This window comes from Oncorhynchus kisutch, linkage group LG26 (assembly GCF_002021735.2).
Source record: "Oncorhynchus kisutch isolate 150728-3 linkage group LG26, Okis_V2, whole genome shotgun sequence".
In the NCBI taxonomy this organism is placed as follows: domain Eukaryota; kingdom Metazoa; phylum Chordata; class Actinopteri; order Salmoniformes; family Salmonidae; genus Oncorhynchus; species Oncorhynchus kisutch.
The window spans coordinates 267,452-290,568 of record NC_034199.2 but is presented as its reverse complement, the minus strand read 5'-3'; the positions used below and the strand labels follow the sequence as shown (position 1 = coordinate 290,568).

General features: G+C 42.1%; 1 protein-coding gene across 10 annotated transcripts in view; it reads right to left on the bottom strand.

The window, feature by feature from the left end:
• The window catches only part of mycbp2 (MYC binding protein 2), a 265,465-nt gene that overhangs the window by 65,562 nt on the left and 176,786 nt on the right, over positions 1-23,117 (bottom strand). For 6 of the 10 annotated variants that reach the window (XM_031805789.1, XM_031805791.1, XM_031805792.1 and 3 more), the window contains 4 exons: positions 22,890-23,030; positions 16,281-16,514; positions 11,243-11,375; positions 9,812-9,946 (listed from right to left, as the gene is read on the bottom strand). In XM_031805789.1, coding sequence (XP_031661649.1) covers positions 9,812-9,946; positions 11,243-11,375; positions 16,281-16,514; positions 22,890-23,030 — 643 coding nt within the window. The remainder of the gene's footprint in view (positions 1-9,811; positions 9,947-11,242; positions 11,376-16,280; positions 16,515-22,889; positions 23,031-23,117) is intronic. The other 4 variants (XM_031805797.1, XM_031805798.1, XM_020461261.2 and 1 more) reach the window with 2 other exon arrangements.

The window sequence follows — 23,117 nt, the reverse complement described above, 5'->3', positions numbered from 1 at the left end:
AATAAAATGAAACGAATGGGAGGAAATGAAGAGAAGTCCGAATTTTTTTAAAAATAAATAAGTAGCCTCAGACTGTGGAAAGTTGTCGACCAATTCACTTTAGTAAGTGACTGCAATTCAGAAGAGCCTTGAAATAGTGACATACGTTTTTCAAATGATCTAAAATCAACCTATGCATGTCTGAAAGGTCTGTCCATCTATTCACTGAAGGCCCCTAACATGGACAGAGGTAGCAAAAGGATCATGGTGCAACAAATGAAAAGCCCAGCCCAACACTGTCCCCCAGGCTAGGTATTATATAATTGGTCTTTAGAAAGTGTTCAGTCTGAAGGACTCATGCATTCTGTATGTTACCCACCCTTTTGCCTGAGAGAGAGAGAGATGAGAGAGCAGAACCATGCCCAGCCGCGGACATACTGATTTTGTGCACATACTCATGAGAAGATGCAAGGCTGTGTGATGAAGAACCATCTACAGGGTAAAACACAGGACATGAATACAGGGACACCATCACAGTGAGAAAGGAGGAGGGAGAGAGAACAGGTAAGGAAACACACTACAGGAGGAGGGAGAGAGAACAGGTAAGGAAACCCCACAGGAGGAGAAAGGAGGAGGGAGAGAGAACAGGTAAGGAAACACACCACAGGAGGAGAAAGGAGGAGGGAGAGATAACAGGTAAGGAATCACACCACAGGAGGAGGGAGAGAGAACAGGTAAGAAATCACCACAGGAGGAGAAAGGAGGGAGAGAGAACAGGTAAGGAAACACCACAGGAGGACAAAGGAGGAGGGAGAGAGAACAGGTAAGGAGGAGGGAGAGAGAACAGGTAAGGAAACACTACATGAGGAGAAAGGAGGAGGGAGAGAGAACAGGTAAGGAAACCCCACAGGAGGAGAAAGGAGGGAGAGAGAACAGGTAAGGAAACACACCAGGAGGAGAAAGGAGGAGGGAGAGAGAACAGGTAAGGAATCACCACAGGAGGAGAAAGGAGGAGGGAGAGAGAACAGGTAAGGAATCACACCACAGGAGGAGGGAGAGAGAACAGGCAAGGAATCACCACAGGAGGAGAAAGGAGGGAGAGAGAACAGGTAAGGAGGAGGGAGAGAGAACAGGTAAGTTAACACCACATGAGGAGAAAGGAGGAGGGAGGGAGAACAGGTAAGGAAACACCACAGGAGGAGAAAGGAGGAGGGAGAGAGAACAGGTAAGGAATCACCACATGAGGAGAAAGGAGGAGGGAGAGAGAACAGGTAAGGAATCACCACAGGAGGAGAAAGGAGGAGGGAGAGGATGACCATTGGGAGAGCAGAAGACTGAGAGTCAGAACGACAGGCAGTTGGAGTTAAGATAGCTATAAGAGAACAGAAAAAAAAGGTAGTAAGAGATGCATGAACTAAGGCTGGGAGACAGCAGTTTGAGCCCGGGGCTGGGAAAATGGAGTGAATGGAAACATATTGATACATGTTATACTTTATTGATACTTAATAGTAAGTAATATTAGTCAAATGCATGTCAATCTCTCCTGGCTGAAAGTGGAGGAGAGATTGACTTCATCATTACTTTTATTTGTGAGAGGTATTGACATGTTGAATGCACCGAGCTGTCTGTCTAAACTACTGGCACACAGGTTAAATTAGATTTAAAAAAAACTGATTCAAAAACATCTTATGGAACAGCGGGGACTGTGAAGCAACACAAACATTGGCACAGACACATGCATGCACACACACACACCAACATACGCAATATACATACACATGGATTTAGTAATGTAGATATGTGGTAGTGGGGGCCTGAGGGCACACAGTGTGTTGTGAAATCTGTGCATGTATTGTAATGTTTTAAAATGGTATAAACTGCCTTAATTCTGCTGATGCCCAGGAAGAGTAGCTGCTGCTTTGGTAGCATCTAATGGGGATCCATAAAAAATACAACATATAAATAGTAAGGAGAATATCAACTAATCTGACCATGTTTCTCATTAGAGCACCACGTGTGCTGCGCCTTAAGGTTAGTAAGTCTGGTCATATTGACACATCTTCTAGGCATTTAGGTGTTTTAGAGATCCAGAAAGAAAAACTAATACAGTAACTCGAACACAAAATGATGCTTCCTAAATTCATATCTGATAGATGACACTAAGGTAGTCGAACATTTGCAGTGCAGCCCTGGGCTGGTTGAGAGTTCTAAGCAGGGATGGGAGCTATAGAGCTCATGTTTAAAAGTAGAATCAGTGATGCGTTTACCAAGAGAAGCGGGGTGACTTCCCAGCAAATAGGGGACGTCGATCCCATTGGTTCACTTAAGGGCTGCGGCGTGACGTTATCCCACTGACATACTGAGAACATTTTAAGAACGTTGCGTGATGGTCTCAAGAGAGCGTTCTCTGGAAGTCACTGAGGACCATGTCAGGACTTTTTTAGGATGATCAATACATTTATTTTAATAGTCCTTAGGACATCGCACGATGGCCCCAAGGGAAATTTTTCAGGGGTCCTTTGTATAGTTCCCGGTTAGTCCCATTTTGGGAGGTCCACTAAAAGTCCCCAGAATTTTATTGGGATGTTGTGGAGGTTTTGTCTACTTCCTAGTTTGTCTCGGTGACATCCCAGAGGACGTTTTTAGGATGCTCTTGGGACGTTGTGTCATGGTCCCCTGAACGTTCTTGGGATGTTATGTCATGGTCCCCTGGAGGTTATCACGTGATGGTCCCAGATGTCTCAAACCATTATAAGTAAAGGGTTTGAAAAAATAAATAATTATATTATATATATATATATATATATATATATATATATATATATATATATTTTTTTTTAAAGTGGCTTTTCAATATATATGTTTTACTGTCACAGTGAGATGTGGTGTTTTACAAGGTCAGCTTTAGTAGTACGGCATCCCTGGAGCAAATAAGGGTTAAGTCTCAAGGACACCGACAGATTTTTCACCTTGTTGGCTCGGGTATTCGAACCAGCGACCTTTCGGTTTTTGGCTAAACACTCTAACTGCTAGGCTACTCGCCACCCTTAAATGATCATGTCAAATGTAATCATATTGTCATTGATTATAGATGTTTACACTATTTTAGCTGAACAGCGTTCCACTTACCTTGTAACCCCCTTTACTTATAATGGTTTGAGACAGTGGGCTTTTCAATATTTTCAAAATCCCAACCTAGGATTTAAACTCACAACCTCTGGATGTGGGGTATGCTGACTTTGTTGCTGAGCCACACATTCATTACCTTTTAGACATTTATTTACTTATTTCAGCAATTTGAGTTTGGCTATTACACCCATTGTTGATATTAGAGCCGATTTGGACATATTTGTATAACAGACGGAACATACAGAGCTCCATGTACATGATGAAATATTGGATAGGTACCTTTATGATGTATATTTACCTGATTGAGATATATTTCTTTGTTATTAGTGTAACTAACATTTTGTCCCCCCCTCTTGCCCATTCATTGTACGGTGGTAAGCGTGTTAGGATAAAGGCAGGAAGTCCTAGCTAGACGCGGAAGCGGTATAGTCTTTTGACCATACAGACAGATTATATTATGTATTTTTCACGTCAAGTAATCTATGCTTTAAGTTGATTGGAGAATATGTTTGTTAGATATAAGAAGAAAACATTTTTTTTGCACCATATCCCTGGATCTCATTGAATGTTTTGGCCGATTGGAAACTTTGAATGTGGACTGTATGCGTATGAAACAACCCCGCTTTCAGGCTAGGGCAGTGGCTATGGTCAAGAAGAAAGGAAGCCATTACAGCTGACATGTTTATAAAATCGAGCACACAGCCATGTAATCTCCATAGACAAACATTGGGAGCAGAATGGCCTGACTTGAAGAGCTCAGTGACTTTCAACGGGACATCATCATAGGATGCCACCTTTCCAGCAAGTCAGTTCATATACATTTCTGCCCTGCTAGAACTGCCCTGGTCAACTGTAAGTGCTGTTACTGTGAAGTGGAAACGTTTAGGAGCAACAACGGCCCAGCCGTGAAGTAGTAGGCTACACAAGCTCACAGAATGGGGCCGCCGAGTGAAAAAGCTCGTAGCTCGTAAAAATTGTTTGTCCTCGGTTGCAATACTCATTACCAAATTCTAAACTGCCTCTGGAAGCAACATCAGCACAAGAACTGTTCGTCGGGAGCTTCATGAAATGGGTTTCCATGGCCGAGTAGCCGCACACAAGCCTAAGATCAGCATGTGCAATGCCAAGCGTTGGCTGGAGTGGTGTAAAGCTCACCGCCATTGGACTCTGGAGCAGTGGAAACGGGTTCTCTGGAGTAATGAATCACACTTCACCATCTGGCAGTCTGACTGACGAATCTGGGTTTGGATGCAAGGAAAACGCTACCTGCCCCAATGCATAGTACCAACTGTAAAGTTAATGGTCTAGGGCTGTTTTTCATGGTTCAAGCTCCTTAGTTCCAGTGAAGGGAAATCTTAACGCTATAGCATACAATGACATTCTAGATGATTGTGCTTCCAACATTGTGGCAATAGTTTGGGGAAGGCCCTTTCCTGTTTCAGCATGGCAATGCCCCTGTTCACAAAGCTAAGTCCATACAGAAATGGTTTGTCAAGATCGGTGTGGAAGAATTTGACTGGCCTGCAAAGAGCCCTGACCTCAACCCCATCGAACACCTTTTGGGATGAATTGGAATGCTGATTGCGAGCCAGCCCTAATCACCCAACATCAGTGCCCGACCTCACTAATGCTCGTGGCTGAATGGAAGCAAGTCCCCACAGCAAATGTATCAACATCTAACGGAAATCCTTCCCAGAAGAGTGGAGGCTGTTCTAGCAGCAAAGGGGGGACCAACACCATATTAATGGCCGTGATTTTGGAATGAGACGTTCAACGAGCAGTTGTCCACATACTTTAGGCTGTGAAGTGCATAATAGTTTTCCTTCCGTGTATTTTAAAACAGCTGAGATTTAGGAACAGGCCTACAGGTGAAATCAGTCATTGATACAGACATGGTGGTGTAGCAGGAATATCGGAATGCGAGTTCAAATCCCAGGTGAGAACATGTTAAATAATAACGACTATATGAATAAGCACACACAAAGTAGTCATGTCAATGTGTCAAATATGTAAGTTGAAAATACAATGTTAAAAGCACTGTGTGTGTGGGTATACCTAGCATTGTCAAAAGACAGAGCTGTGACTGGATCAGTGGTTCACCAATCAGAGCCTTGATTGGCAGTAACAAGGGCTGATGTGTAATGAAACTATGGTGCGCGTGCCCTGGGTAAAACTCATCTTTTGGGGGGGAGAACGTTTCTTTGCGACCATCAATGAAGTCGGAAGTCATTGCTTGACATCATGGAAAATCAAAAGAAATCAGCCAAGATCTCAGAAAAAAATTGTGGACCTACACAAGTCTGGTTCATCCTTGGGAGCAATTTCAAAATGCCTGAAGGTACCAAGTTCACCTGTACAAACAATAGAAAGCAAGTATGAACAACATGGGAACCACTCAGCCGTCATACAGCTCAGGAAGGAGATGCATTCTGTCTCCTAGAGATGAACGGATTTTGGTGCGAAAATTGAAAATCAATCCCAGATCAACAGCAAAGGACCTTGTGAAGATGTTGGAAGAAACAGGTACAAAAGTATCTATATCCACCACAGTAAAACGAGTCCTATATCAACATAACCTGAAAGGCCGCTCAGCAAGGAAGAAGCTACTGTTCCAAAACCGCCATAAAAAAGCCAGACTACGGTTTGCAACTGCACATGAGATCGTACTTCTTGGAGAAACGCCCTCTGGTCTGACGAAACAAAAATAGAACTGTTTGGCCATAATGACCATCGTTATGTTTGGAGGAAAAAGGGGGAGGCTTACAAGCCGAAGAACATCATCCCAACCGTGAAGCACGGGGGGTGGCAGCATCATGTTCTGGGGGGGCTTTGCTGCAGGAGAGACTGGTGCACTTCACAAAATACATGGCATCATGAGGAAGTAAAATTATGTGGACATATTGAAGCAACATCTCAAGACATCAGTCAGGAAATCAAATGGACAATGACCCCAAGCATACTTCCAAAGTTGTGGCAAACTGGCTTAAGGACAGCAAAGTCAAGGTATTGGAGTGGCCATCACCTCAATCCTATTGAAAATGTGTGGGCAGAACTGAAAAAACGTGTGCCAGCAAGGAGGCCTACAAACCTGACTCAGTTACACCAGCTCTGTCAGGAAGAATGGGCCAAAATTCATCCAACTTATTGTGGGAAGCTTGTGGAAGGCTACCCGAAATGTTTGACCCAAGTTAAACAATTTAAAGGCAATGCTACCAAATACTAATTGAGTGTATGTAAACTTCTGACCTACTGGGAATGTGATCAAATAAATCAAAGCTGATAAATCTTTCTCTCTACTACTATTTTGACATTTCACATTCTTAAAATAAGTGGTGATCCAAACTAACCTAAGACGGGGAGTTTTTAATAGGATTAAATGTCAGGAACTGTGAAAAACTGAGTTTAAATGTATGTCAAATTCCGACTTCAACTGTACATATTGAGCACCGACACGTCCAATAAATACAGGAACATCTGACTAGATCTAATACAGCCACCATCCACTGGGATTTTGTGCTGTATTGCCACTCTCTCTCTACAACACACTCACACTCTAGCCATTACCTGGCAGCATCCCCACTCACACCAGTTTGTTTGCCTATGCCGACCCTCTAGCTGAGGTGTTTCAGTCGGCATATCTGTGTTGTTAATGCTATGAGAACAAACTCTGATCTGGGGTAATGATTGGCTCAAACATGAACGGTTTCAGTAGGTTTATTGGCTCCCTAAGTAACATTATTTCATTCTCTGTAATAATCTCAAACTCGGATCTACTCTGTAAATTCAGCCAAACAAATCAAATTTACCTCATTTTTATCAGCATGTCAAATGTGCAACCAGAGGAGGAAAAATATCTAGACCACCTTTACTCCACACACAGAGGCACATACAAAGCCCTCCATCGCCCTCCATTTGGCAAATCTGACCATAATTCTATCCTCCTGATTCCTGCTTACTGCCTAGCTCAATATGGAAGTGGTCAGATGACGCAAATGCTACCATACAGGACTGTTTTGCTAGCAGAGACTGGAATTAATATGTTCAATGGCATTGAGGACTATATCACCTCAGTCACCGACTTCATCAATAAGTGCATCGATGACGTCGACCCCAAAGTATCCGTACGTACATATCCCAACCAGAAGCCATTGATTACAGGCAACATCCGCATCGAGCTAAAGGCTAGAGCTGCGCTTTCAAGGCGCGGGATACTAATCCGGACGCTTATAAGAAATCCCGATATGCCCTCAGACGAACCATCAAACAGGCAAAGCTTCAATACAGGACTAAGATTGAATCCTAATCCTACAACAACGGCTTTGACATTCGTCGGATGTGACAGGGCTTGCAAACTATTATGGATTACGAAGGGAAACCCAGCAGCGAGCTGCCTAGTGACACGAGCCAACCAGACAAGCTACATGCCTTTTATGCTCGCTTCGAGACAAGCAACACTGAAGCATGCATGAGAGCACCAGCTGTTCGGGATGACTGTGTGACCACGCTCTCCATAGCTGATGTGAGAAAGACCTTTAAACATGTCAACATTCACAAAGCTGCGGGGCAGATGGATTACCAGGATCCTCAGAGCATATGTGGACCAACTGGCAAGTGTCTTCACGGACATTTTCAACCTCTCCATAACTGAATCTGTAAGACCCATGTTTCAAGCAGACCACCATAGTCCCTGTGACCAAGAAAGCAAAGGTAACCTGCATAAACGACTAACGTCGGTAGCCATGAAGAACTTTGAAAGGCTGGTCATGGCTCACATCATTACCATCATCCCGGAAAGCCGAGACCCACTCCAAGTCGCGTACCGCCCAAACAGATCCACAGAAGACGCAATATCAATAGCACTCCACACTGGCCTTTCCCACCTGGACAAAAGGAACAGCGTTGTGAGAATGCTGTTAATTGACTATAGCTCAGCATTCAACACCATAGTGCCCAAAGCTCATCACTAAGCTAAGGGGTCTAAACACCTCCCTCTGCAACTGGATCCTGGACTTCCTGACAGGCAGCTCCCAGGTGATAATGCTGATCCTCAACATCAGGGGTGTCCTCTCCTGTACCCCCACAACTGCGTGACCAAGCAAGAGTCCAACTACATCATTAAGTTTGCTGAAGACACAATAGTGGTAGGACTGATCACTGACAAGGATGAGACAGCCTTTTGAGAAGAGGTCAGAGACCTGGCAGTGTGGTGCCAGGACAACAACCTCTCCCTCAATGTGAACAAGACAAAGGAGCTGATCGTGGACTACAAGAAAAGGAAGGCCGAACAGGCCGCCTTGAACATTGACGGGGATGTAGTGGAGCGGGTCGAGAGTTTCAAGTTCCTTGGTGTTCACATCACTAACGAACTATCATGGTCCAAACACACCAAGACAGTTGTGAAGAGGGCACGATAACACCTTTTCAACTCAGGAGACTGAACAGATTTGGCATGGGTCCTCAGATCTTCAAAAAGTATTACAGCTGCATCCGGTTGCATCACCGCCCGGTATGGCAATTGCTCGACATCCAATCGAAAGGCGCTAGAGAGCATAGTGCTTACGGCTCAGTCCAAAATGTTCCTTAACAGCTTCTACCCCCAAGCCATGCTGAACAATTAATAAAATGCCCACCCTGACTATTTACATTGACCCCCCCTTTTGTTTTTACACTGTTTTACACTGTTGCTACTCGCTGTATATGCATAATCACTTTACCCCTACCTACATGTACAAAATTCCTTGAATAACCTGTACCTCCGCACATTGACTCAGTACCGGTACCCCCTGTATATAGCCTCGTTATTGTTATTTTATTGTGTTACTTTTTATTTTATTCTTTACTTTAGTTTATTTAATCATTATTTTCTATTTCTTGAAATGCATTGTTGGTTAAGGGCTTGTATGTAAGCATTTCACGTACGGTCTACAACTGCATGTGATGAATAAAATATGATTTGATTTGTTTTAAAATGCTTTTCAACAGACAACGAAAATGTGGATTTCCTAGTTCAGATACACTACCTGCTCATTTCACTCCATGTTTGACCATTTTATCAAGTTTTATGCCTAATGACCATGACCAAGGTTCTGCTTCAGGCAACAATTTAGGAGTTTCCTAAAGCAGAAGCAGCTGTAGCTACCAAGCCCATGTATACTGATTGTACAAAACATTAGGAACACCGGCTCTTTCCATTACAGACTGACCAGGTGAAAGCTATGATCCTGTATTAATGTCACCTTCAAATCAGTGTAGATGAAGGAGACGGGTTACAGAATAATATTTAAGCATTGAGACATGGATTGCGTATGTGTGCCAGAGCGTGAATGGGCAAGACAAAATATTTAAGTGCATTTGAACGGGGAATGATAGTAGGTGCCAGGCGCACCGGTTTGAGTTTGTCGAGAACTGCAATGATGCTGGGATTTTCACGCTCAACAGTTTCTTGTATCAAGAATGGTCCACCACCCAAAGGACATCCAGCCAACTTGACACAAATGTGGGAAGCATTTGGGTAAACATCAGCCAGCATCTCTGTGGAATGCTTTTGAAACCTTGTAGAGTCCATGCCCCGAATAATTGAGGCTGTTGAGGGCAAATGGGGGTGCAACTCAATATTAGGAAGGTGTTCCTAATGTTTAGTACACTCAGTGTAGGCATCCCTCACCCACCCAGCCACGTATCCACGTCCCCCGGATGGCCTCACCTTTGTTGTTTGAAATGCCATAGTTGAAGCCCTGTGTCCCGTTGGCCCCAATGGCTCCAGCAGCACTGTTGAAGGCCTGGACAGAAAAGGGGCTAGTTGGGGGGGTCTGGGCCCCATGCTCTAGAAGGGTTTGTTCTGTTGGGACAGAAGACAGAGCTGGACCACATTGGCTCCACCAAGAACAGCAACCACAACATCCATTCACATCCATGTTAGATTCATTAAAGTGTCCAGTGAAAATCTCACCAATAGGGAGGAGGTCAGAGACGTGGCAGTGTGGTGCAAGGACAACAACCTCTGCCTCAACGTGATCAAGACAAAGGAGATGATTGTGGACTATAGGATAAGGAGGACCGAGCACAACCCCATTCTCATCGACGGGGCTGTAGTGGAGCAGGTTGAGCGCTTCAAGTTCCTTAGCGTCCACATCACCAACAACTATCATGGTCCAAGCACACCAAGACAGTCATGAACAGGAGACTGAAAAGATTTGGTATTGTTCCCCAGATCCTCAAAAGGATTTACAGCTCCACTATCTGCACATCACTGCCAGGTATGGAAACTGCACGGCCTCTGACAGAGGGTAGTGCGTATGGCCCAGTACATCACTGGGGCCAAGCTTCCTGCCATACAGGACCTCTATACCAGGCGGTGTCAGATGAAGGCTCTAAAAATTGTCAAAGACTCCAGCCACCAGAGTCAGACTTCTCTCTGCTACCACACAGCAAGCAGTACCAGAGGTCCAAGAGGCTTCTAAACTGCTTCTACACCCAAGCCATAAGTCTCCTGAACAGCTAATCAACTGGCTACCCAGACTATCTGCATTGCCCCCCCTCCAAGCAGCTGCTACTCTGTTTTTATCTATGCATGGTCACATTAATAAGTCTACCTACATCTAAATATTACCTCAATTACCTCGACACCGGTGCCCCCGTACATTGACTCTGTACCGGTGCCCACTGTATATAGCCTCCACATCGACTCTGTACCGGTGCCCCCTGTATATAGCCTCCACATTGACTCTGTACCGGTGCCCCCTGTATATAGCCTCCACATTGACTCTGTACCGGTACCCCCAGTATATAGCCTCCACATTGACTACGTACCGGTACCCCCTGTATATAGCCCCGCTATTGTTATTTACTGCTGCTCTATAATTATTTGTTATTCTTATCTCGTACTTCTTTTTTTAGGTATTTTAAAACTGCATTGTTGGTTAAGGACTTGTAAGTAAGCATTTCACTCTAAAGTCTACACTTGTATTCAGTGCATGTAACAAATAAAATTTGATTTGCTTTTAGTTTTTGTTGTCTTAAAGCAGGATTCCTAGGAACTGTTGAGCTGCTTTGTGAATATGGGCCCTGGTCCACAACAATTACAGAGGTCTCAAAGCAGTAAGGTAAGTAAAAAGGTAATTATAGGGGCTCTTACCTTCCCCTTGGCGTAGGTACTGGTTTCCCCCAGGGTCTCGGGCCAGAGACCAGGCCTCTCCTTTGTTGCTCTCGTAGAACTCCACCACGCTATTCTTGTCCAGCTGCACCCACGTCCCCTCTGTATTGATCACCTGATGGACAACACAAGGCTCTTTATCCCTTTACACACACAGCCCCATCCTCACAAATATCATCCCATCCCCTTATACAAAAAATGTACAACATCATTCCTACAGAGCAATTTCATACTGCATTGTAGCTAGAATATTTGCATAGTTTACTGTATAAAGAGAATACATTTAAGAACTTACTCTGAAAGTTAATCATATTGAAAGTTAAATGCATGTTTGTTTGTTTTGTTTTTGTAAAAGTCCTGAAAGAAAATCACCACTTTAGACATGCAGATGGAAAGTGTAAATGTTAATAAGTGCTTAGAGAGAGAGAGGCTTAGTGAGTCTTTCCATGATTAATTGTATCCTAGTAGTCCTCACATCCTATATCCTTGTCACCTTCTCAACCCTATTGGAGGAAGCCGTCCAAGGTTCCTCCCCTCAGACTACCTCCTCCAATGCGGTTTGAGAAGGAGGTGAGGATATAGGACGTGTGGACTCAAGGAAAGATGAATTGAGAAAGAGCCGCAGAGCCATTGGTTTAGAGAGGGCATTCCAGTAAAAGCATGACACACCACATCCTCCTAACAGAGGTCAAGAAGGCACCATTCAGCACTTTGGGTCAAGACATTTTAAAGCGCATCAAAATGTGCCCCAAGAAACAAAGTCAACAGAAGGTGTAAGAGGGGAAAGATTAATCTGAGATACAGTATGGCTTCAGCATTTCAAGAATCAAATGTTAAAAACTTCTTAGGGATGCAATCCCGTTAACGGGATCGATATGACAACAGCCAGTGAAAGTGCAGGGCACCAAATTCAAAACAGAAATCTCAATTAAAATTCCTCAAACATACATGTATCGTATACCGTTTTAAAAGGTAATCTTGTTGTTAATCCCACCACAGTGTCCGATTTCAAAGAGGCTTTACAGCGAAAGCACCACAAACGATTATGTTAGCTGACCACCAACTCACAGAAAAACCCAGCCATTTTTCCAGCCAAAGAGAAGAGTCACAAAAAGCACAAATAGAGATAAAATGAATCACTAACCTGATGATCTTCATCAGATGACACTCATAGGACTTCATGTTACACAATACATGCATGTTTTGTTCGATAAAGTGCATATTTATGTTAAAAAAATCTCAGTATATATTGGCGCGTTAGGTTCACTAGTTCTAAAAACATCCGGTGATATTGCAGAGAGCCACATCATTTTACAGAAATACTCATTATAAATGTCAATGAAAATACAATTCTTAGACATGGAAATATAGATATACCTCTCCTTAATGCAACCGCTGTGTCAGATTTCAAGAAAACTTTACAGAAAAGCAAACCTGCAATAATCTGAGACGGTGCTCAGAAAAAACATTTTCTCCGCTATGTTGGAGTCAACAGAAATCAGAACTAACATTATAAATATTCCCTTACCTTTGATGATCTTCATCAGAATGCACTCCCAGGAATCCTAGTACCACAATACAATTCTGATTTGTTTGATAATCAAAAATGTTTGATAATGTCCATTATTTATGTCCAAGTAGCTACTTTTGTCAGCGTTTTTAGTACACAAATCTAAACGCTCGTGCAGGTCCAGCCGAACGTCGTACGAAAACTTCAAAAAGTTATACAAGGTCGTAGAAACATTTCAAACTAAGTATATAATCAATCTTTAGGATGTTTTTATCATGAATCTTCAATAACATTCCAACCGGAGAATTACTATGTCTGTAGAAAAGCCATGGAACGCAGGTCGCTATCATGTGAAATGTGCATGACCAGGACCTGGCTCTCTGCCAGACCACTAACTCAAAGGGATCTCATCCGGCCCCACATCACAGTAGAAGCCTTATTCAAGTTTCTAAAGACAGTTGACATCTAGTGGAAGCCTTAGGATGTGCAACATAACCAATATCCCACTGTGTATTCAATAGGGAATGAGTTAAACATCAACCAACCTCAGATTTCCCACTTCCTGTTTGGATTTCTTCTCAGGTTTTTGCCTGCCATATGAGTTCTGTTATACTCAGACATCATTCAAAGAGTTTTACAAACTTCAGAGTGTTTTCTATCCAATACTAATAATATGCATATATTAGCAACTGGGACTGAGGAGCAGGCCGATTACTCTGGGCACCTTTTATCCAAGCTACTCAATACTGCCCCTGCAGCCATAATACGTTTTAAAAAGTAGTGAAGGATTAAAAAAAATGTAAACCTCAGAAATATCTAATCTGTTTCCAATGATGAATAAATTAAGATAATTGTATATAGTTAAATAAAAAAAACGAAAATGTATAAACGCAAAATGCTGTAGCCATTGGAGTGTGTTAATTAAAGAAAAGAGCCACCACACGGAGAATTGACAGAGCACACACCCACTCCCAGAGGCATTTTGTGTATTCACCTTTTCAATAGCAAAGTACAGTGCCTTCAGAAAGTATTCACACCCCTTGACATTTTCCACACTTTGTTGTTTTACAGCCTGAATTTAAAATGGATTAAATATAGATGTTTTTGCTACTGGCCTACACACAACACCCTACCACATAATGTCAACGTGGAATTATGTTCTTTGAACTTTTTACAAATTAATAAAAAAATGAAAAGCTGCAATGTCTACAGTCAATAAGTATTTAACTCCATTGTTATGACAAGCCTAAATAAGTTCAGGAGTAAACATTTGCCTTTAAAGTTGACATAAGTTGCATGGACTCACCGTGTGCAATAATAGTGTTTAACATGATTTTTTAATGGCTACCTCATCTCTGTACCCCACACATACAATTACCTATAAGGTCCCTCAGTTGAGCAGTAAATTTCAAACACAGATTCAACGACAAAGACCAGGGAGGTTTTCCAATGCCTCGCAAACAAGGGAACCTATTGGTAGATGGGTAAAAAAAAAAGCAGCTGCCACTGACTATCCCTTTGAGCATGGTGAAGTTATTAGTTACAATTTGGATGGTGTATCAATACACCCAGTCACTACTGGTGGTTCTAAACTTGAAATATGCTTATTGATGTTACTGAGGGAGAATGCAGAACATTTACATTCTGTCGGAACATGTGATTGTTAGACCTCAGGGATCCTATGGAAAGGAGAAGGGCCACAGTCCGGTACAAGTCAACAGGACAGCCATGAGTTGGGGAGGAGTGAGAAATTTAGGCCGAGGTCAGGTCAGATGAAGTGAGAAAGAACAGGCATCACTAAAGTCCTATATAGCAGAGATGTATTGGCTGTCCATATGTATAAGGAGGAGACTCAGCATAGGAGGGTTTAAATACCAGTGCTTGTGTAAACATGTTTTTGTCTTATGCAGCTGTGTGACCCAGTGGGTGAATAAACTTGGTTTGAGCTTTACTAGTCGTAGGGATTTCACCATGAGGCCAACGGTGACTTTAAAACAGTTAAGAGTTTAATAGCTGTGATAGGAGAAAACTGAGGATGGATCAACAACATTGTAGTTACTCCACAATACTAACATAACTGGCAGAGTGAAAAGAAGGACACCTATATAGAATAAAAATATTCCAAAACATGCAACCTGTTTCTTTCAAGGCACTGAGGTAAGTAATACTGCAAAAATGTGGCAAAGCAATTAACTTTTTGTCATGAATACAAAGTGTTATGTTTGGGGCAAATCCAATACAACACGTTATGGGTCCGTCTCTCAACATCCCTTCGCTCTCCCTTTCCTCCACTGACCCAAAAAGGACACAGTCTTCCAGATGATGGCAAAACTCGAGTCGCACCGCATTATTTCTGCCTCATGCACAAATTCATGTTATTACTCCTATTAACAGAGAATGTGAAATATTCTTTGATATTAAAAGACCCAAGCCGCTAATAACAACACAAGCCTATAGATCCACTTTCCTCCTCATTCATTACTGCTGCACTGCTTGTTGTAGCGCTGAGTGGAAATAGGAAGAACGCTTATTTTATGGCTTATAAAAGTGTTGACAGTGCTGAGTAAGAACTTAAACATGAACTCACTCAAAAACAGCAGCTCTTTGCTGTATTCGTATTCTCTAGTCATGGTTTTGAAATCTCACAGTATCAATTTTGCCGTAGCTTTCTTTTATGCCTGCTAAGTTACTGCAGACTGGGTCATCTGAGCCATAGTGTACTTGATTTCCTCTCCAGGCCCACCGAGAAGGGAGAGTTTGTACCTTTATACAAATGAAATGGCAACAGTTTGCCTACCCGGCACGCAGGGCAGCTGAATTGGCTGCACCTACCACCAACAGCCCGAGACTAATAAAAAGAAAATAGGAACGCAAGGCTTTATCATTGGGTTTTTTACATAAATGTTTGGCGATCAACTAGAAATGCTAGAAAAGTCAATCGCGATGACCGGTTGGTGACCATGTTCTTAGACTTATTCAGAACAATTCACAGCTGTAATCGATGCCAAAGTACTGACTCGGGGGAGTGAATACTTACATAACAGATATTTCTGCATTTCGATTTCAAAACATGTTTTCATTTAGTCATTATGGGTTATTGTGTGCAGATTGGGTGAGAGAGAAACATGTATTTCATTAATTTTGAATTCACACTAACAAAACAAAATGTGGAATAAGTCAATGGGTATGAATAGTTTCTGAAGGCAAAACAAGTCAACCAATTTACAAGCAAAAGGGGGAGCAAACTAAACGCATTACAACGACTTCGGTCTTTGTTAGCAAAGAGAGCAAGGTAGAGGGCAACAAAAGAGACAGGCATAAGAACTAATGTGCTGTAGTTCTTATGCCCATTCTTTTAGTTATATAGATATTATGCTCGTTTGTGTTGCCCTTTTCTACTCGTCTACTTTGACTGGAAATATTTTTTTGGATACTTTTTATAGATACTTTTTATAGATAAATTATAATCTATCGGTAGCCACTATAAATCATTTAAGTCACACATCATACCTCGCCTACTGCCTTGACCTTGTTCCCAAGTACTAACATTCCAATGTGGATACCCCTAAGGTTTGGGCAGCTTCTGATGTTGTGACCCGAGGGGCCCGTCTTCACTACCTTATATAGGCCAGGGCCGCTGCCACCCTGCCTCACCCTGTCCTGCTCCCGCATGGAGGGGGCCTCTTGGGAGGGGCGGCCGCTGGCGCTCACCTCAATACACTGCTCCAATTGGCCTCTGGCCTCCTGCAAGAGGGAATTTATTAGCATTAAAACTAGGTTAGGTTAGAAGACCAGTCTGTAGTAATGGATTTGTCTGATGCGATGACATAGTTATAAGGAATCAGGATGAAACTATGTGTCATATGAGAGAGGATGTGACGTGACCAGTGTTTCAGATTATCAAATGAACAAAGTTCCAGCATAGCGGTTACAGCTTTACAGTAATGTCCACAGAGCTACCAGTTCAACAAAACTAGTAGGATCCACTCTCTCTAACAAATGTTGACATAGAGCCTAACGTTTACTTAAATATTGCAGCAATGACTAACACATTTTCGAGGACACCCTGTGAGTATCAAGTGCACAGCTGGTTGTTGGGCTAATACTGTCTCAATGGCATAAATTGGACAAGAACAGGCCTCATTAACAACACCTGAACACCACAAAAAAGTTCTCAAAAAGTGTGATGACAAAGTACGATAAATGCACAAATAAAAATGATGTATCACTTCATACTGCACAGGCTTGAAACATGTTTCAACTGTCCATTTACCTAACCATAAACATTGAACATGTGTGAAGAGTACAGTGAAAGTAAACCTAAAGATTTAAAACAAATTGCTAGTAATACTATGAATTTGATATTCTATATGAACTCAGCAAATTGTTGCATCAATGTTTCTCTAAAATAGATATATCCAAAAGGAAATGGTCGATTCAAAAATGTTATCAAGAAAATGCAGTGTGGGTAAGGCATGCTCTAACAAATGGGCCCACAGTACTAGACACATACAATAGGCAATATGTCATCTACCTTCTCCTACAAAAGCCACATGTAACTTACTGACATCAATGTCATTATGTTTTCAATTTTCACCAATGGCTCGAATTTCAAGTGAAAAGAGAAAAGTTATCACAGCACAGACAGCATAACAATTTAACCTTAAATGAAAAGCTGATTCCTAAAGGAGAATGGAGGTAGAACGACCGTGTTCTTAAGATAAACTATTCAGAAAGTCATGCAACTGTGGTTAAAAAAATCATGTCCCTGACGGCAAAAATGCAAAGTCGACGATAACTCAAATTTTATAACTTCACAAGGGGGAAGGGGCTTCAATACATCATGTAGAAATAACAGATGGATGAAGAAAAACCAGAGCAGCCAAGCCATACACATCCCTCCTTCAGACAACTCACCTGTGGGGATATAGTTAAGGGGGTCCACGACAAAAAGCAGATATCTCTGACTCCCTGGCTAGCGTTAAAAGACACTCTGAGCAACAAATCGTAAGTACAAGTCAAGAAAGGGTAAAGGATTCATTTACACACTTTCACTCATTTCACAAGTACAGTACCAGTCAAAACTTTGGACACCTACTCATTCCAGGGTTGTTCTTTATTTTTACAATTTTCTACATTGTAGAATAACATTGAAGACGTCAAAACAAGGAAATAACACATATGGAATCATATAGTAAACAAAAAAAAGTGTTAAACAAATCAAAATATCTTTTATATTTGAGATTGTTCAAAGTAGCCACCCTTTGTCTTGATGACAGCATTGCATTATCTCAACCAGCTTCATGAGGTGGTCACCTGGAATGCATTTAGTTGGGTTCTGAGAATATGAAATATACTTACTCATGTCACTGAGGGAGAGAGGGTAATGTATAATGTTTACATTATTTCAGGATATGTTTTTGTTAGCCATCAGGGATCCTATTGCAGGGATCCTCTGGGAGGAGAAGAGACACAGTCTGGTACCAGTCACCATGGCAGCTGTGAGTTGGGGAGGAGTGAGCACTTTGGGGTAGAGGTCAGGTCAGATGACGTGAGGAAGAACAGATAACACTAAGGTTCTGTCTAGCAACAGAAATGCATTGGGTGTTCAGATATGTAGGAAAAGACTCAGGAGGAAGGGTTAAATATCTGTGCTTGTGTGAACATGTCTTTGTCTAATGCAACTGTATTGATCCTCTGGGAAGAATTAAACTTGGTTAAGCTTACTCAGAATTAGAACCTAACAATTTCAATTAACAGGTTAAAAGTTCTTAATGTGTTTGAGCCAATCAGTTGTGTTGTGACAAGGTAGGGGTGGTAAAAGACCAAGTCCATATTATGGCAAGAACAGCTCAAATAAGCAAAGAGAAATGACAGCACATCATTACTTTAAGACATGAAGGTCAGTCAATCAGGAACATTTCAAGAACGTTGAAAGTTTCTTCAAGTGCAGTCGTAAAAACCATCAAGCTCTATGATGAAACTGGATTTGATGAGGACCGCCACAGGAAAGGAAGACCCAAGTTCATTAGAGTTACCAGCCAAAGAAATTACAGCCCAAATAAATGCTTCAGAGTTCAAGTAACAGACATCAACATCAAATGTTCAGAGGAGACGGTGTGAATCATGGCATTCATGGTCGAATTGCTGCAAAGAAAAGACTACTAAAGGACACCAATAATAAGAAGAGACTTGCTTGGTCCAAGAAACACAAATAATGGACGGTGGAAATTTGTTCTTTGGTCTTGAGTCCAAATTGGAGATTTTTGGATCCAACCACAGTGTCTGAGACACAGAGTAGGTAAATGGATGATCTCTGCATGTGTGGTTTCCACTGTGAAGGAGGTGGTGGATGGTGCTTTACTGGTGACAGTGGAAAGGGAAAAGGGTGGCAATTTAGAAGAATCTAAAATATATTTTGATTTGTTTAACACTTTTTTGGTTACTAAATGATTCCATATGTGTTGTTTCACTGTTTTGATGTCTTCACTATTATTCAACAATGTATAAAATAGTAAAAAAGAAAAACTCTTGAATGAGTAGGTGTCCAAACTTTTGACTGGTACTGTATTTTAGTCAAAGTCACTCCAACATTTCTCATCCTAATATTTACACATTTCTTAATTCCATTATTTTACTTTGAGATGTGTGTATTGTTCTCTCCACATTCTTTTGGAGAGATTGGAAACCTAAATTGGTCTACACGTACAAGTTCTGGCTTGGTTTAGATCTTATCTGTCGGAAATATATCAGTTTGTCTCTGTGAATGGTTTGTCCTCTGACAAATCAACTGTAAATTTCGGTGTTCCTCAAGGTTCCGTTTTTGGACCACTATTGTTTTCACTATATATTTTACCTCTTGGGGATGTCATTCGAAAACATAATGTTAACTTTCACTGCTATGCGGATGACACACAGCTGTACATTTCAATGAAACATGGTGAAGCCCCAAAATTGCCCTCACTAGAAGCCTGTGTTTCAGACATTAGGAAGTGGATAGCTGCAAACTTTCTACTTTTAAACTCTGACAAAAGAGAATCTTGTTTTAGGTCCCAAGAAACATATCTTCTGTTGAATCTGACAATTAATCTTGATGGTTGTACAGTCGTCACAAATAAAACTGAAGGACCTCGGCGATACTCTGGACCCTAATATCTATTTATTACATATCAAGACTGTTTCAAGGACAGCTATTTTCCATCTACGTAACATTGCAAAAATCAGAAACTTTTTGTCCAAAAATTATGCAGAAAGATTAATCCATGCTTTTGTTACTTCTAGGTTAGACTACTGCAATGCTTTACTTTCCAGCTACCCGGATAAAGCACTAAATAAACTTCAGTTAGTGCTAAATACGGCTGCTAGAATCCTGACTAGAGCCAAAAAATTTGATCATATTACTCCAGTGCTAGCCTCCCTACACTTGCTTCCTATTAAGGCAAGGGCTGATTTCAAGGTTTTACCCATGCCTACCCATGTGAGAGACGCAGACTCTGTCTCAACCTTTAAGTCTTTACTGAAGATTCATCTCTTCAGTGGGTCATATGATTGAGTGTAGTCTGGCCCAGGAGTGTGAAGGTGAACGGAAAGGCTCTGGAGCAACGAACCGCCATTGCTGTCTCTGCCTGGCCGGTTCCCCTCTCTCCACTGGGATTCTCTGCCTCTAACCCTATTACAGGGGCTGAGTCACTGGCTGACTGGTGCTCTTTCATGCCATCCCTAGGAGCGTGCGTCACTTGAGTGGGTTGAGTCACTGACGTGATCTTCCTGTCTGGGTAGGCGCCCCCTCCTTGGGTTGTGCTGTGGCGGAGATCTTTTTGGGCTATACTCGGCCTCGTCTCAGAATGGTAAGTTGGTGGTTGAAGATATCCCTCTAGTGGTGTGGGGGCTGTGCTTTGGTAAAGTGGGTGGGGATATATCCTGCCTGTTTGGCCTTGTCCGGGGGTATCATTGGATGGGGCCACAGTGTCTCCTGACCCCTCCTGTCTCAGCCTCCAGTATTTATGCTGCAGAAGTTTTATGTGTCGGGGGGCTAGGGTGAGTTTGTTATATTTGGAGTACTTCTCCTGTCTTATCCAGTGTCCTGTGTGAATTTAAGTATGCTCTCTCTAATTCTCTCTTTCTTTCTCTCTCTCTCTGAGGACCTGAGCCCTAGGACCAAGCCTCAGGACTACCTGGCATGATGACTCCTTGCTGTCCCCAGTCCACCTGGCCGTGCTGCTGCTCCAGTTTCAACTGTACTGCCTGCGGCTATGGAACCCTGACCTGTTCACCGGACGTGCTACCTGTCCCAGACCTGCTGTTTTCAACGCTCTAGAGACAGCAGGAGCAAGAGAGATACTCTGAATGATCGGCTATGAAAAGCCAACTGACATTTACTCCTGAGGTGCTGACTTGCTGCACCCTCGAGAACTACTGTGATTATTATTATTTGACCAAACTGGTCATTTGTGAACATTTGAACATCTTGGCCATGTTCCGTTATAATCTCCACCCGGCACAGCCAGAAGAGGACTGGCCTCCCCTCATAGCCTGGTTCCTCTCTAGGTTTCTTCCTAGGTTTTGGCTTTCCTAGGGAGTTTTTCCTAGCCACCGTGCTTCTAAACCTGCATTGCTTGCTGTTTGGGGTTTTAGTACAGCACTTTGAGATATCAGCTGATGTAAGAAGCGCTATATAAATACATTTGATTTGTTGTGAATTGTTAGATATTACTGCACAGTTGGAGCTAGGAACACAAGCATTTTGCTAAACCCGCAATAACATCTGCTAAATATGTGTGACACCAATATTTTTATTTTAGCGTGAGAAACAGGGAAGGAAAAAGCATCAATGTTTTTTGGGGGGTTCTTCAGCAATTTTATCTGTTCTTAAGTTACTTTGTAATTGAACTTGAGAAGAGTGAGCTGTCACCAATTTTGACGGGGTGACCAAATAGGCTTTGTACTCGAACAATCGTGAAGGAATGGAAAAATGTTGTGAAGGACTCAGAACGTTGACAAAGTCTGTCAAATATTAGCTTCCTTTCTGTGAAGTGTCATGGTGAACCTTTTGTTATTTTGGGTGGGAAGGGGTTGGGGAGTCATTTTTAAACCCACTTTTGGGTTACTGGTAATAGTGAAATGATCATATTGAGCTAAGATTTTTTATTTCAATGTTTTATTTTATTTACAAGTTTAAAAAAAGACCGAAAAATAAATCTTCCACATACAGGATGTAGTGTGTCATGCTGTTCTTGACAATGCCCTCACGTAGAAGCCTCTGAACCTTACACACCTCAGCAGCCCAATGCATAGGCAGAATTGTGGAGTGGTAGAAGCACAATTTCCATATGAAGTGGTGTTGGGGACCAACGATTGCTTCATGACAGAACACAGTTATTCTTAAAATTGATGGTCAATACATAGGCAATGCCATTTAATTAATTAATTAAATAATTAATGTAAACACTTTCTAATCTATCCAACCATGAAGTCTCTGATTAGACAGGACTAGTTTCCCGGTCCCAGATTAAGCCTACTACTGGACTAAAAAGCATGCTCAAATGAAAAAGACAATATATATTTTTTTTAGGCCAGGACTAGGCATAATCTGAGTCTAAGCAACCAGCCTTCAGAGTTTTGAAGTTGTTTGTGTCATAGAGCAAATATGGTATTTCAAAATGTTTTTATTTTAATTTTATTTTGCTCTGAGGTGCCTGTGCTTGTTAAGCTTGGGGGAGAAGAAAGCAATGAGGAAGAGGTGAAGATAATCGCAGACAGCGCAGCTAATACCATTTAAAACTAAACACTGAAATGGCTCATCTACTACCTTTATCTTTTTGGTCAATAACTGCATTGGGGATTACTTCAATGCATTAAACATGTATTAACTGATCATGCAGGTTTTTTTCAAGAGCCATGTCCAACCGAATACATTCTAGTAACATTAAAGTGAACCTTTTTCTCCTCCCCTCAGACATGAGTTAAGGCATGCATGTTGCCCTTATTCTGCCATTTGTGAAGGTCTGGTAGTGTGGGGTCTCATGATCTGTGATGCTTTCCCCAAAAGAGCAGCATAGGGTGGTAGACTACCCTGCTGTCATACAGACTGACTGACTGACTGATCGTCATTTTACTTACGTCGGCAGGGACCAGCAGGCTCCTGCCCATGTGCTGGTTAAATGAGAGGCACCAGGCTTCCGTGTACCTATTCATGTTGGGCACATACTTCTTTACTGTCTCGTCATTCAGCCTGAGCCAAACACCATCATCATTGTGGATCTATGGGAAAACAAGCAACAGAGGGAAGAGAGCACAGTCATACCCCCCTTCTGTCACTATGGAAACAGAGTCAACTGGGTTGAATGG